The 14643-nt window shown below is 39.0% G+C and overlaps 1 protein-coding gene across 1 annotated transcript in view; it reads right to left on the bottom strand.

Moving 5' to 3' along the window:
- The window catches only part of MYO10 (myosin X), a 159351-nt gene that overhangs the window by 81200 nt on the left and 63508 nt on the right, over nt 1–14643 (bottom strand). Inside the window, exon 3 of the mRNA XM_058831435.1 lies at nt 8495–8653. Within this exon, the coding sequence (XP_058687418.1) occupies nt 8495–8653 (159 nt within the window). The remainder of the gene's footprint in view (nt 1–8494; nt 8654–14643) is intronic.

The raw sequence follows: 14643 nt of genomic DNA, 5'->3' as shown, positions 1-14643 counted from the left end.
GCACATGAGACTGTAGCAATCTGTGTGCACAATTTTAACCAGGCGAGCTCTAGCTCAAATCAGAAAAGGCCTCACAAAAAGCAGAGAAACCATGGCTTATCACTCCATTTCAAATGGCCTGTGGCCACATGCTAGTTCTTCCTCCTGCTTTGTTATTGCACAACGCTCCAATGAGTCTTTCAAAACTGTCTGAAGGTCTAATTTACCCTCCAGCAAGGAAAAGAAAAAAATGGTCTTCTTCCTTCCTATACATTTGTATTGGAGAGATAAAGGGGCTTTTCAGAGAAAATAGAGACAAAGGAAACCAAAATGCTGGTAAAATGATGAACCAAAGAGCAATGTCTCTCAAACATTGGTGAAATATTTTTACATAAAGCTTTGTAGATCTGTTTAATTCTGCCTGCAAGAATATCCAGATTCACATAACTTCTGTAGCTCTTTAATATTTGAAGATATCTTCTATAGAAAGAGCTTTTTTAGAAGGAAAGCAGGAAGAGCAGGAATTACTCTTTAACAGAGGATGAAAAGAGAAAGCATAGCTGAAATCTAACTCTATGCCAGATAGTTAGCTGGATGGCACCGAACTGCTGCCAAATAGCCGTCATTTGAGAAATCAGGACTGAGATGGCAAATGGAATTAACTGTCAAAAATCTGCTAAATGGAACTTTTGGATTCCATCTGCTTTTAAAAGGAGAGACTGACAAACATCAAAGGGAAAAAACCTGAAACTGTTTGTGAGAAAGGGACCATTTCTCTTCAAATAAAAATAACAGCCTGGCTATGAATCAATAATCCATTTACACAGATAAACAATAGCTACAAAAGTAAGTTAATTCACTCCCAACTTAAATGGGTTGTTTGCAGCCTTTCTAGTATCAAACTGCTGGAATATGTGTATAAGAGAGTTGGACAGTGCAGCACAAGCAGTAATTTTTGTGCAGCTCACTTTACAGTAAAAGTCTATCTCATATAAAGAAAACATGCTGCGACAGGTAATCACCCTAAATTGTGGAACCCAAATTCCTGTCTTCCGTTCAATAACTTTGCTGGACTAGGAACAACAGACCTTACAGAAAGGAGCCATAGCTTACCTCCAAGTGAGGCAACAGCATGTGCAGAAGCATTCACCAAAATTTTGCAAAAGCTCTGACTAAACAGCAGTAAGCTGCTGTTGGCATTTGTGCAAATGGTAGATAATTTTTTCTTTTGATTCTGCATGTTGGTCTGCTTTCTGTTCTTGGCTCATAGAGTTAGCAGTGACATGCAATAAAGGTATGGAGAAAACAACATGAATATTTGCCTTCAAATCTGGGATGACATTAGCAATATATACCATCACCAATGACAAAATCTGCACATCATGACAGATTTCTACTTTACAGTTTTCTATATGAAATTACCAAATATATCAAATATAGCTCAGAAGTTTAGAAGTTATCAAATATAGCTTAGAGCTTTTGTATTACAAATAGAAAACTCATGGAAGTCAACAGAAATTGACCTTGTTGCCAGTCCATCTATTATTCCCCAATCAACCAACTAACCAACAGAGAAAAAAAATACTGCTACAGAGCAGAATAGAAAGAGCAAGCTTTCATGTTTTAATGAACCATTGACCTCTTCACCCTCTGCATCTCACTAAAGCAGCACACTGATGCTAGCAGGTAAGCTCCTTCTCACTGCAGTGTTTACACCCAGCAGGTTACCAGCAACACCTAATGTGCTGCAAACCGTAATATAAATTTATGTGTTGGCATAGGCACTGTGCACGTGTAGCCACTGCACACACCACGAAGTGTTTGTGTAGCTGTGGCATACACAGCAGTGTACTCAGTGACACACACCTTTCATTTCTTTTAATGGTATCACATTGATCACACCACCTCAGGCTGAAACACTTCCAGAGATCTGAAAATATGCACCTTTAAAATCCCCAGTATTTTCAGTTGAGGACTTTGGAGGACAAAGTTTAGACAAGTACTCTTTATTGTTGTTGTTATTATAACTATTAGCTGTTCCACAAGTCATGCAGAATGGAGAAAGTCAGAAGCAAGGTCGGTTAACCAACTGATGGCATTTGTTTACTTCTCATATCATTACAGATATGTTTCTCCATTAACACATACCAAAAAAAACCTCCAACAAATAAAAAATAATGATAATTTGCCTGTGGTAGACAATTGTTGATCTATATAACTGACCAGCCTTTAGAAATAACAATTGCTGGTAATAAATTTCACTAGATTTCCAATTAAAAGCCTGCTGTGTTTTTATAGATCTTTGTCTGCTGCTCTCTAGTAACAGATGTGAAGTGGAAGCTGTAATTAATGCTTGGAGACAGGAACTCACTTTGAAACGCATTTTGAAAACATTATCTGATGTGTGCAAGCATAACATTCTAATTATGGAGGTGAGCAGCTATGTATAGACATTTGTCATGCATTCTTAGCAACAGCATTCTCCGCTCTCCAAACTTCCATGGAAAGAGCTGGTGGCAAGAATTTTCCCCATCTTCTCAGTAGCACAGGAAGGCATGAAAAACACTGATTGATCAGCACACTTTTAAGATTTCTTTACTGTAAAAGCAGAGCAATTAAATAAACAGCAGTTTCCTCAGTGACCACAGAGCAGAACCTGCAAAGTGGTTACCTGGGACTGCTCTACAGCACTGGATGCCTCTGGAGAGGAACCGTACAACCACAGCTGGATTGCAGATGACACCAGGATAAATGTAGTTCTAGGGGCTAGTGATATTGTCCTAGGGACATGTACTCTATTTATATATACATCTTATGGTACTAATTAATGACACAGTTTCTGTGTACCATTGTCTGGGTTTTTTAAGTCTACGGCCCACATTTATAACAAGGCACACATCAGGCCAAAGACCAAGGCTGTTGAGCTGTCCAGGATGTTGTAGGGGTCCATGATATACATTCTTTTTAGGTTCATTTTCTGCATGGAGTGTGTCCAACTTTTTCCATTTAAGAAACCAGTCATGAGGTTTTGTCTTTATTAGTAAACACTTTAAGACTATGGTTTAGTGGTATTTATCAAAGGCGGGCCTTGAAGACATTGGAGGTCCCTTCTAACCTCAGTGATTCTATGATTCTATTAGCTTCTACAGATCTTCCTTTGCTCCTTTGCCTTCACCTACAACTCGTGTCCGTGTTAGAGGACATCTGAGCAGGAGTGCTATCAAAGTGCATGAATTATGTCTGTCTGCATTACATCAACCATGACTTTAGTATGCCCTGCTATTTTCTCACTGTTGCATGCAGCAATATCCATTTCCTGCTGACCATCATAGAACAGTACAGAGCAACTGCACTGGATCCAAAAGGAGTTTTACTGTACTTGGAAAAAAACTCAAATATGCAAAAATCCCGAAAAACAAGTCACAGAGAGCAACTGACCTAGATACTAAAGTGTCTGTGTCTGCAAACTGAATTTGAAAAAAGCCCTGTGGTGATTATTGATTAATACTGCACAAACATCAACTAGTTGCCTCTGGGAGCCCTGATGACTTCGAGGGAGATAAATTATCTAATTACAGCAAGCTTAACAAACTACAAGTGAACATGCTGCTTAAGTAAATAAACACTAATAGATATAAAAATCAATGCATAAATAACTGAAAATACCTTTTAAGAATGGACAGAACTGAGCACTCTGTACAACGCAGTGGCTAGGAGCTCTACAACAACCTTGTCAGGGAAGAGACAACTTTTCTAAAAAAAAAAAAAAATTCTATTTTTTTAGTTTTCTTCTTTTTTAGTTTTCTAAACTAAAAAAGTTTAACACCTTTTTAAAAAAGCAGATAAATGTTGCTTTTTCATCCAAGTTATTCTGTGTTTGTTGCTTCAGCTGAAGAGAGAAGGAAAGCTAGCCATGAAAACTGAGCTCCTAATTACCATCATCCTCCCTCTGATGTGGATGTGGCTGGTACAGCACTACATGTCGACGTGGCTGGTACAGAACTTTTCATACATATGCACACAAACATAACAGATGGTTATAATTATATGGCGGGCAAGCTGCAGTCCTAATTTGAGAGTGAGTAAAAATAGGTTGTGTTGTCCCTCACCCTTCCTGGCCACCACACCCAACTGTTGGACACTCTGGAGGTCACTCTCCCCACCACTGGGGGAGGGTGACTGAGGTACCACCACACTGCAGCCCAAGCAGAATGCTGCTCAGGGCATGGTGCACATCCTTCACCTAAACAAGACAGGCACACGGTAAATCATCACCACTTCAAAAAGGAATGTGCCAACCCAGCATTTCTTAATTTAATTCAAAAGGAAAAAGCTAATCAAAAGTGTTCTGAAACTTGTTTATTTCTCGGACTCGTGCAAATGAGGGTGGATATGACACTGAAAGCCTCTGCACTGACCTGCAAAATATATACTGCAGTTATTTCCAACCTGTCTCTCCCCTCAGGAAAAGCTGTTCTCTCATCCTCTGCTCTACTCTTCCAAAATTTGCTCATCTGCATCAATAACCAACCACTGGCAGAGATAAGACAATTACAACTCATCCCAGAGCCAGCCCAAACACCATAATTTGTGCAATTCGTAGCATAATCCATGCCATGGAGTTTATGGCATTCTCTCCAAGGCTGAGCCAGTCTGCCCCGTAGTGTGTACTTAACTAAAAGTAAACCAGAATCAACAGCTTGGGAACAATTTGCCTTTGAATGTCCACAAGAGCGGCTGCTATGGCATTTTGGGCCTCTCCATGTGCCCTGTGACGGCCTCGCTTCAGAGGTGACCAAAAACCCCAAGTGCCTTCATAAAAGGCTCTGTTTTCAAACATGGGTACCTTCCATTTTTAGTACTAGTGTTTATCTTTTCATATTTTGCCACATACCAGTCTAGGATGCAAGCTAATCTAAGTATTCAAAGATGAGCATTAAACCTTGTACGCTTATGTCCACAGCTGGATCACCTATTGTTGTTCCCAATAGGAACAAAATGGGATATGAAGTAGCAATGAAAACCCATGCACTATATGATCACTGCCATCCTAAATTTTGTCCTTTCCTGGACAACAAACGTGGTGATAGTACAGAACCAAACTTTCAGATAAATGCAGTATTAATAACAAAGCCTGAAAAAAAATACCAGACAGTACCAGCCTGCCTGGAAGAATCAAGAAAGGACTTGTATATTCTATGTTTCTCACAGGCCAAAAAGGGAAAGCACACACTCTTTTATGGAAATTCACATGAAACGTATCACAAGATATTAACAGACTTGACACTGATACAAAAAGATGGTTGCACATAGAAAAGAACATTTTGTCATTCAGCTTCTCACAAACAGCACAGATTCAGCTGAGAGCCTCAACTCATTATGATCAGAGACAGGCATCATTCACACTGTGAACATTATCTGTAATCTAAGTCAATATTCTTCCCTCCCCAGGAGATACCAGGAAATATAGAAAATCCTCTGCTGACCCTTTATAGCTGCAGTTGTTGGCAGCAGCAAATAAAGTCACTGACATGTTTAACAAAACTTGGCATCCATAGCAAATAACTTTGTAGTATGAATTAGGAAGCAGTGAAAAGTTAAGGAACATGGGTATGAGTATGTGAGACAAAAATGTTAAGAAGTAACGGAAGATTAAACTGAGCTCAAATACCTGAAGATATTTAAATGCTCATTGATGGAGAAACAGCTCTTCAAATACAGAAAAACACAGAAGTTAACAATGGAAGATCTGCATAAATGTCTTTCTGAGAAAGAAACGGTTTAATTTTCCCTTTAATTGTTTCTTCTGTACTTTAGAAATTATATATACTTTACACTACAATTAAGTATATTGCACTTGATATATTTTTTATGTGTGTGTGAACAAGCAAGCCCCAAAACTTTAATCCCAACTAAGTGTATTCTTTGTTAAGGTAAAAAGGTGCTTCCTGGTCTCAATGCCATTGAGAAAACTAACAAAAAAGCTGGCATACTCAAGAACCACACTAATATATTTGTAATACTACAAGCATAGAACTCTAAAAATTACAGCATACACCTTTGCATATCTCTTCCCCCTACTCAGGATGTGGACAAAGAGGTGCATGGAACTGAGGTAAAAAGGGATCTGTAAGCTAAAAACCAGAACACAGCAACTATATGGTGGTTTTTTTCCAGGGATGGCAGGAAATCTTTCCATGGCATGTTCAGCCCCTAAAAGCCCCCAGGGGAGAATGGTACATGCCTTCTCAGTTTATCCCTAATCCACCAGGGGCAGATACAGCCAAGGTGATGAGGCAGACACAAGAGACAATGGGTGAACTACAATGATGAAGCAATTCCTGGTCAAGGAAGAAAGCAAATGTGTAATCTGGAAAGTTTTGATTGCTCCTGGCATAAACTCTAATGGCTTTTACTGTCCTGTACTAGAACTAGTTTTGTCCCAGAGCAGAATGACTGAGCAAGTTTGAATGAGCAGCTGCAAAGTAACCTTCAACAAAGATAAGCTTAATGCATCTTCAGGTTTTTTATTTGTTTGTTTTAACATTAAATATTAAAATATCATTGAATTGCTCAATACAGTGAAGAAATTTTGCCTTAAAATGACAGACCTCCTTTTGCAATGACAGCACCCCCTTCTAAAATATATGCTCCTATGTTTATGAACTTTCATGAAAATACTCAAGATATTCGATCAGCTTTTTGGGATACTTTTGTTCCTGAAGACCTTTCCTGCTAAACCACTACTATTGCTGCAGTAGGAGTGGGGTACCAATGAGGTTGGAGAAAAGAAGCTGCCTCTATAGTCAGGTCCTGGTTCCACATACACAGAGAGGCTTTCATATGTATTTCAGAACACAATTATTTTTTTTTCCAAACACCTTTTCAATCATTTCTCAGACGGATTCAAAAGAATAAGCAGTTAAATTAGCAAAACTGAAGGAACAATGCACAGTCAGTAGCAACTGCAGATCTGTCATCATTAACGGCACACAAACCTGTTTGTCTGGAAACGTACACCGCACTAAGCACTAAGGATCAGAACACACTAAACTTGCCTTGACAAGCTAAGAAAGAAGCTAGGACATGTCTCTTCAGAACAAGGCTGTTCTATGTCTCATCCAAAGAATCATACTCATACCCTCATGGTTTTCTAGAAGGGGGCATATTCTCTGTGTGAGTGCACATCATGAAACAATTTTTTTAAAATTTTGACTCAAGCTGAGTACCATATGCTAACCTAACAATACTGAAGGAAAACTAAACTTTCATCAAGTACATGTTTTTTCCTCGCAGATGCAGGACTGTTCATTTATGCTACTCAGGTTTTTTTGCTGATTTTTCTGAAAGATAAAACAGTACATTTGTTTTGAGAAAAAAAATATACATAAAGACTCATGCAAAGAGAATTGTCTCAGTATTGAGGATTCCCCATGCTAGCCACTTTTAAGGTAATTTGTAATATTACTTTTATTGTGCCCTTATTGAATATTACTTTATTGTGCCCTTTTTTGCTTTTTATCACATCTTAAATGCAGGGAAACTTTATTTTTTCATGTAGATATGTTAATATTTAAAAATAAGAACCCAAACTCAGTAGATGAAGTTTGAAATAAAGCATATATATGGTCAAATCAAGAGCCCAGACATGTGATGAAACAAAGATTGTGTTCTGCAATTATTAGTAAAAAAACCCAAACCAAAATGGCCAACCACTGAAAAACCAAAAAGTGTAATTTTGCCCTGTAGCAGCTGCTAATATTCCTTTTTATTTGCTAATATTTGCTAATATGCTAATATTCCTTTCCCTTTGTATCTTTTTCATGATTAGTGCAGTTCCAGACTCAGGAAAGATTTGTACCTAGTTAGTTCAAGAGTAATGAAAATATTGAAGGAGCAGGTAAATCTAATCATAAAAATCTTCATTACGTAGTTAAGAAAAGGAATTCTGTGCAGACTAATTCCTAGTTTGGGAAACTGATAAACAGCTGTCTGTTCTCATAGACCCCAAACTCCAACTATCTTTAACAGCACAAATGCTCAGCTTGACAATAATATGCTTCTTTCATAATAGCCTTTCTACTACAATACAAGAGGGGAAGCTGATCAGAATTGGATCTTGGCCTAACAGGATCTCAAATGGCAGTGAAAAAGTTCCACCACATCCTCTCTGGTGACATACACAGCACGTGTTGCTGGGGCAGAGAGTCTAATGGAGAAGAGGAAAATGAGAGTCCTTTACACAACCCTGTCACTGAAAGTGCAGAAGTGAAGATGTGGCATCCCGCTTCTCCAGATTTCCAAGGGATTGTGTGTCCAGCCTGAGCTACCTTCTCCTTCCCTCATCGTGGGTGAGAAGTCACTATATGAGGCATGCTTCAGCTCTATGTGGATACACAAGGAACTGGAAAGCATTTGGAGAGGAGATAGCACAGAACAGCAAAACACACACAGAACTGAAACATTCAAAAACATTCCCTCTGGATATTTTTCTTAATTTTTAGTAAAAACTTACATAGATTTTATCTTGCTGATATCGCTGGAATAAGTTGTGCATAATGGAGCCTTCATGGAGATCTACAAGTGCTGCCATGTCTTCCACGCTCTCTGTACTTGTATGATGCATAGGCGTTACTTTTTGGTGTGTGATCGTGCTTTGTTTATAAGTGAATACCTGAAAGAGGGGAAACAAAAACAATATTAATCAGAGCACGTATTCAGAAACTCTTGTCTGAGAATGGAGCTTTCATACCCGTTCATATCCGCTATCCAGGTTATCAGTGTGCAGACTTGCAAAATACAATAGCCTGGCAGGGATACCTTCCTCTAAAGCTTCTCTGACACCGACTGAAGCCCCAAGTACCTACATGGGTCATTAGAAACTAGAACATACTGACAGTGCACCAAGGACTGTAAGGTATTTTCCTGTTTAAGGGCAAATGCAATCTTTCTTCACACTGGATTACTGCTAGACTTTATCAAGAGAAAAATAAACCAAGCAATAACCATTCTCAAAAATACAAAACCAACCAAACATTAAACCATCTCTTACAGTAAACCCCATTTACACTCAAATTGCTCTGGGAGGAAACATTTGACTGTGCAAAACAGAAAATTAAAATTAATGCTCTAATAGGCTTCAAGTGTTCATATGTTTGATCTGAAATCCACTTAAATGTTTCCATTCAACTCTCCAGTCAGGAAACAGTCATTACTCCTAATGTGAGTAGCATTCTAAGTTCTGTGCGCAACAGGTATTTAGAAATGAATAAGCCAACAGATCTCTTAATTGACTTTTGGGACTAGTTTCTGAAGCCAGTTCTTAACAAACGGTAAAAGCTCTAAAAAGAATTTAAATACTTGGTTGGAAAACATTTCTATATATCTTCTGTAAAACTATCACAAATATGCAAGAAGATGTAGACGTCCTCAATATAGTTAAACTTTTATGAATGCTAATAACATCAATAAAGAGTACAAAACAATTGATTTTGAAATCAGCATCCCATTTCCTGCAAAATTTACATCTTGGCACCTCATCCTTATAGACATATACCCACATTCACACAGCCAACGCTTCTCAGGCAATAGTTGTCCCTGCTAATGGTGCCATTTCAGTGTTAAAAAGTCAAAGCATGGACAAATGCAAATACTTTGTGGAAATACTAATGTGGAACATTAGTAAAAACCCAAACCCTTCCAAAATCCTTTAAAATAATATTTATGATGCCAGCAGAAGCAGAGCCCTAACTGTCAGCCAAGCACCAGCGAGCACTGCGGGAATGCTGCTGCAGGCTGGGGGTCATGCTGTGCCTGAGGGGCCACCTCTGTGCAGAAGGAGGAAACCTCCCAGAGGTTTTTCACCATAAAACCTTGTGTATGTTCCTGGTAATGAAAGACTGAACAAGTGACATTGTAGGAGGCCATCCAGACAAACAGTGATGTCGTCTGTCCTGCGGAGACAAGTGAGAAAGAGAGGCTGAAGAAGCAAAAGGCTGAAGGCAGATCAAACACCAAAGCTCTGTACTTGGATATCCTAACAGCTGACAGGGGAATACAGCCTGAAGACATTTCTTCATTAAAGTAGTATCCTAAACACAACAAATGTTGCCACAGGCCATCACACCATTACAGTTGTCACTTGCACCAGCACAAAGTATACTGAGGAAAGGCTGGAGAAGAAAGGAGATCTCAGAAAAAAAATTCTGATAGGAGCTGGGAGGCATCACAGACATCAACGGGGTATGTGAGCAAAATGTGAAGGTTCCAACAGGTTCAGAGCATCCTAGGTACAATCCCTGACTGAGGGAAAAAGACAGACATGGAGAGATCAGAGCCTTATTTTGTGGTGAATAACCATAAAGACAACAGGACAAGGATTTGTACTGGGCAGAGGGACCCTGCAAAGATGGAGAAAGCAGCCACTTGTAGGTGCATGTGGTCCAGACAGAACATCTAATACACAGAATGAATGTGAAGAGCATCAACTGATAGCAAAACTTTTGGGGCTGAAAACTATGTTAGCAGTCCAAGACTAAACACACAAACTGTAAGTGAAATTAGAGGCAGTTACATCTCAAAAGTTATAAACTGCAGTTCCTAGTCAGAAGAACCATAAAGGAAAACTCAAAGGTCATACTGTAGAACAGAAATACCACAAGCTGAAGGATTTGGGAGTAAAAGGGATCTAAGGAGAAAAAATCCTAGAAAAGTAAACAACTTAACAGAGGCTATGTATCATCCCGGATACAGAAAAACAGATTCAGTGAGAGAATTAGGAAACCAAAAGGGGATGACACATATCCTGTGAGTGGATCTCATGTGAACATGGAAAGAAAGCAATGTATCACTTCTAGGAAGATAACCTCCATATCTGTGATGTCTATCCTTTGATGAGTGATTCACAGGCTAGTAGGGTAGGCAGAGCAACCCATACATCACTCAGCAGGTTAATTAATACGAAGAATTCACAGACAAACACCAAGAGAAACAACACGACAAATCAGTTGCATGTGACAGCACCACAGAAGACGGCCTCTGCAGATTCATCCTTCCCACTCAAACTCACTGTTTTCTCTTCTTCAGTCTAGTTGTTCTAATACTTCTATCTCTGCCACACACTGCCTTCTTGTTTGGGTGAGGAAATTGTTCTGTGAGTTGATTCAGAAATAGGACTGTGCACCACTCAGCTAGAAAACACACCAACTTCTAATAACGGCTGCCACCCAAATAAGAAAGGAGGAGGAAGAGCTCTTCCTGAAAACTGTTTAAAAGGAACTGAAAAGTTCCTTTATTTTAATTTTTGCCAGAACCATGCATCCCTCAGATTTCTGAAACCCACTGTAACACTTGATCAAAATCATCTAAACAAGACCGAAGTCATGAGACAGAGCTGTAGGATCACATGTGTAGACCGCATCTCCTTAAAACAGGCTTTTTGCAGCCCTGCTGCTCAAGCTCTGAAAGGTCTGCTTTGTTTTATTTCATCTTGAATCATGCCTTTATTAGGATAAGGATGTGGAAAACCTGCCTTGAACTTTATCATTACTAACTAGAAGACCATGTTATGAAACATCACAGCACTTGAAATCCTCAGGAAATAGAAACCCAGAGCCACTCTGCAGGGTCAGCATAAAGAACAGGAAGATGACCAAGTTGGCTCCTGAACTTCCAGAGGACCCTGTTGGCAGAGTGCAGGAACATCCATCCTCTAAGACCCTCCCTCCCAGCCTGGGAGGTCAAGTGAAATATGCAGGAAACTAGAATGAGATTTAAGACAAGCCTAAATGAGAATTCAGCGAAAACTTCTTTCCTTTCTAGATATAAATGGTTCAAGATAACAAACATGCTGAATACATGGAAAACCCTAAATTAAACCTTAAAGGGACAGCATGCAAAATAAGAACTCTCAATGTTATTCTGGAAATGAAAATTAGAGCTTGAGATAGGATGGACCAATGCAAAGAGCAACAACAAAAAGAACAAGCTTAAGAAATAGAAAACAAAACAGCAAACTCAACCTAACAACAGTTATTTCACTAACAAAGTGCAGTTCACTGAGAAAGGAGAACTTTCCCTTCAAAACTGCCCTGCTGTCCCTAACACAGTTTACTAGTGCTGTGATGAACATGCCAAAAAGGGACTCAAATGAAGAAGTGGTCTAAAAAGCCAGAGGACAAATGCCATTCTGCACAATTAATCTGGCATGTGGGGAAAAGAAAAAGGCGTCTCTCAAGCCTTCCATTTAAGAGAAATACCACAAAACAGTGCAAAAATAATTTTCTGCATTGAAAAAATACCCCTAAACTCAAGATCTAATGGAAATTATATTTTAACGAAAGACGTAATTTGTAATACAATTTATAATATTATTATTATTATTTATTAAGTACGGGCAAAGTATGTCAAAGTAGGCTTTCAGCAACAGGAGTACACATGCTTTCTCTCTTGTGGTACCATTTTGTGACACAATGCCAAATTTAAAAAATCCCTGCTTGAATCAGATCATTAAATGGCATCAAGAGATTTCACAACAGCTGAGTCAAGTGAGTTTAAGAGAATGCTGAATTAAGCGCTTATGTGCATCAAAAAACCCCCACAATCTCCACTTCTTGCAAAAGCTACAAGTCACACTCGGGATTTCCAGCCTGCATGAAGCCCATACACAACTGAATCTCTCAGGGCATTTTTCACAAGGAGGAGAGGTTTTGGTTTGGTGCTGATGACCCATATTGGATGGGAGGAAGGCACAAGGCACTCCAAAAGTTTCCTGATCAACAAGTTGGTATTTGAATTACAACCCTCATTGTTTTAGTGAGATTTTTCTTTAAAAGCAGAAGTAGGCTCATATGCACTTTGGAAGCCCTGCCATGAGCTAGATCATTACTGAAACTGCTCTCTGAAAATGTGCAAGGTCACCTACTGAAGAGTTCCCATATTGCAAGCATTTTAACACAACCCCTTCCACACAGTGACCCATTACCCACCACATGGGCAGCAACTGCGCCAGCTGGTCATCTGCCATAGCCTTGCCATTGACAACACGTGCTGAATGTGGTACTGCCTGACTGATGCCACGTACTGCCTGCTTGGGCATGGTCATGCAGCTTAACATGTCCCTGTTGTCAGTCTTGTTCCAATAAATCAAAAGGGATATGCACATGGAGCAACCAACTCTCTCTCAGTTGTTCCTTCCTGAACAAGAATCTTTTCTATCAACCTTAGGTGTTCTCTATAAACTACAGGGCCTTATAGAAGATAATCCTGATAGCCAAACATATAAAACAGAAATATTAAGGTTTTGTCGCACACTCAATTTAAATTAAGTTTCTCAAATCCTTATAACCAGAAGGATAATGTAAAATAGGGTAAACACAAAATTCAGTAGGACAGGAAAAGTGAAAACAAAGAGCTACTGTACAGAAATAATCTGAGAGACAGGTTTACAAAGTAAAAATATACAAGCAAACAACCACAATTTTTTCAGTAAATCCTGTGATACTAGAAAACCAGCTGCTATATCATCTGGGCAATCCACAAGCACCAGAAAGCAAAACTAATTGACTCAAAAACGTAAAGCCCACAGCCTTCCTGCTGCTGTCCCATGGACTGCCCTATGTGAACCCTTCACAGTGTTAATCCCAATGCCTACTGTGATGTCCATGAAAATCCATGACTCAAGAGCAGCTCCAGAGGACTTGGCTCGTATGTTCATGGCATCAGTGCCCTCTGTTTTCCGAGGCATCTTTTTGCCTGTTGTCACTGACCCCACAGCAGAGATGAACATAGCCCAGCAAAACACACAGGACAGTAGAGAGAAACATCCATTTAAAAATATGAGTTCTTTTTTCATTCCCTACTGTTGGGCTGAACTGAGGATCATCATTTGTGTTTCCCCCGTGTTTAGAAGTTAAAAGAATGCAATAAATCTTACAAAATGTCTTTATAGTTGAGTCCAAGCAGAAAAAGGAGGCCATTACAAGCTGTGGAATGCAGCGTTCCAGAGAGAAAAATAAATCATGACAATGCCAAGGACCCAGAGATTAAAAACAAAAATAAAAACACAGTTTTTTATCCTTTTTTCCTGGAGAGATCTCCTGTCTAATTAGATACTTAAAATACAGGATAAGGATGCTCTCTTATAAATCAAAAGTAATCAAATCAAATGTGAACCAGAAGAACTACTGACAAAGTAAATTTCTACAGTTAAGCATTACAAGACTGCAATCCAAGTAATGTTTTTGTCTAGTAATTTACTATTTTTCTGTAACAGTTGATCTTAGACACCCACTGTGCTGTTCCAAAAAAACCTTTCAGACCACAAGATGTACCAGGGCCCAAGGTTTGCTTTGATATAGTGCAATTTAATCTCTATCAAAGTAACTAGAAAACTCCACAACTAAGTTTTTTACCTATGAAACTATGGAGGAAAATGAAATCATTTTATGTAAAATATTTGTTGATGTCAGGAGAAAATTATTACCAATCTGCTATGTGTGACTTCTGGCCTTTTTTCATGCAACTATCCCATAGACACATCAACTGAGAATCAGCCTATTTCCCACCTGTTTTGTAAAATTCTTTGTCTTTTGTGCCGTGAAGCATTGCATTCCCTGGCCTGCCTTACCTGTTGGATGTTAAACTTTATCTTTAAAGGAAAATGTC

This window comes from Poecile atricapillus, chromosome 2 (genome assembly GCF_030490865.1).
Source record: "Poecile atricapillus isolate bPoeAtr1 chromosome 2, bPoeAtr1.hap1, whole genome shotgun sequence".
In the NCBI taxonomy this organism is placed as follows: Eukaryota; Metazoa; Chordata; class Aves; order Passeriformes; family Paridae; genus Poecile; species Poecile atricapillus.
Note: the sequence above shows the minus strand (reverse complement) of the source record. Positions and strands in the feature narration are given on the sequence as shown.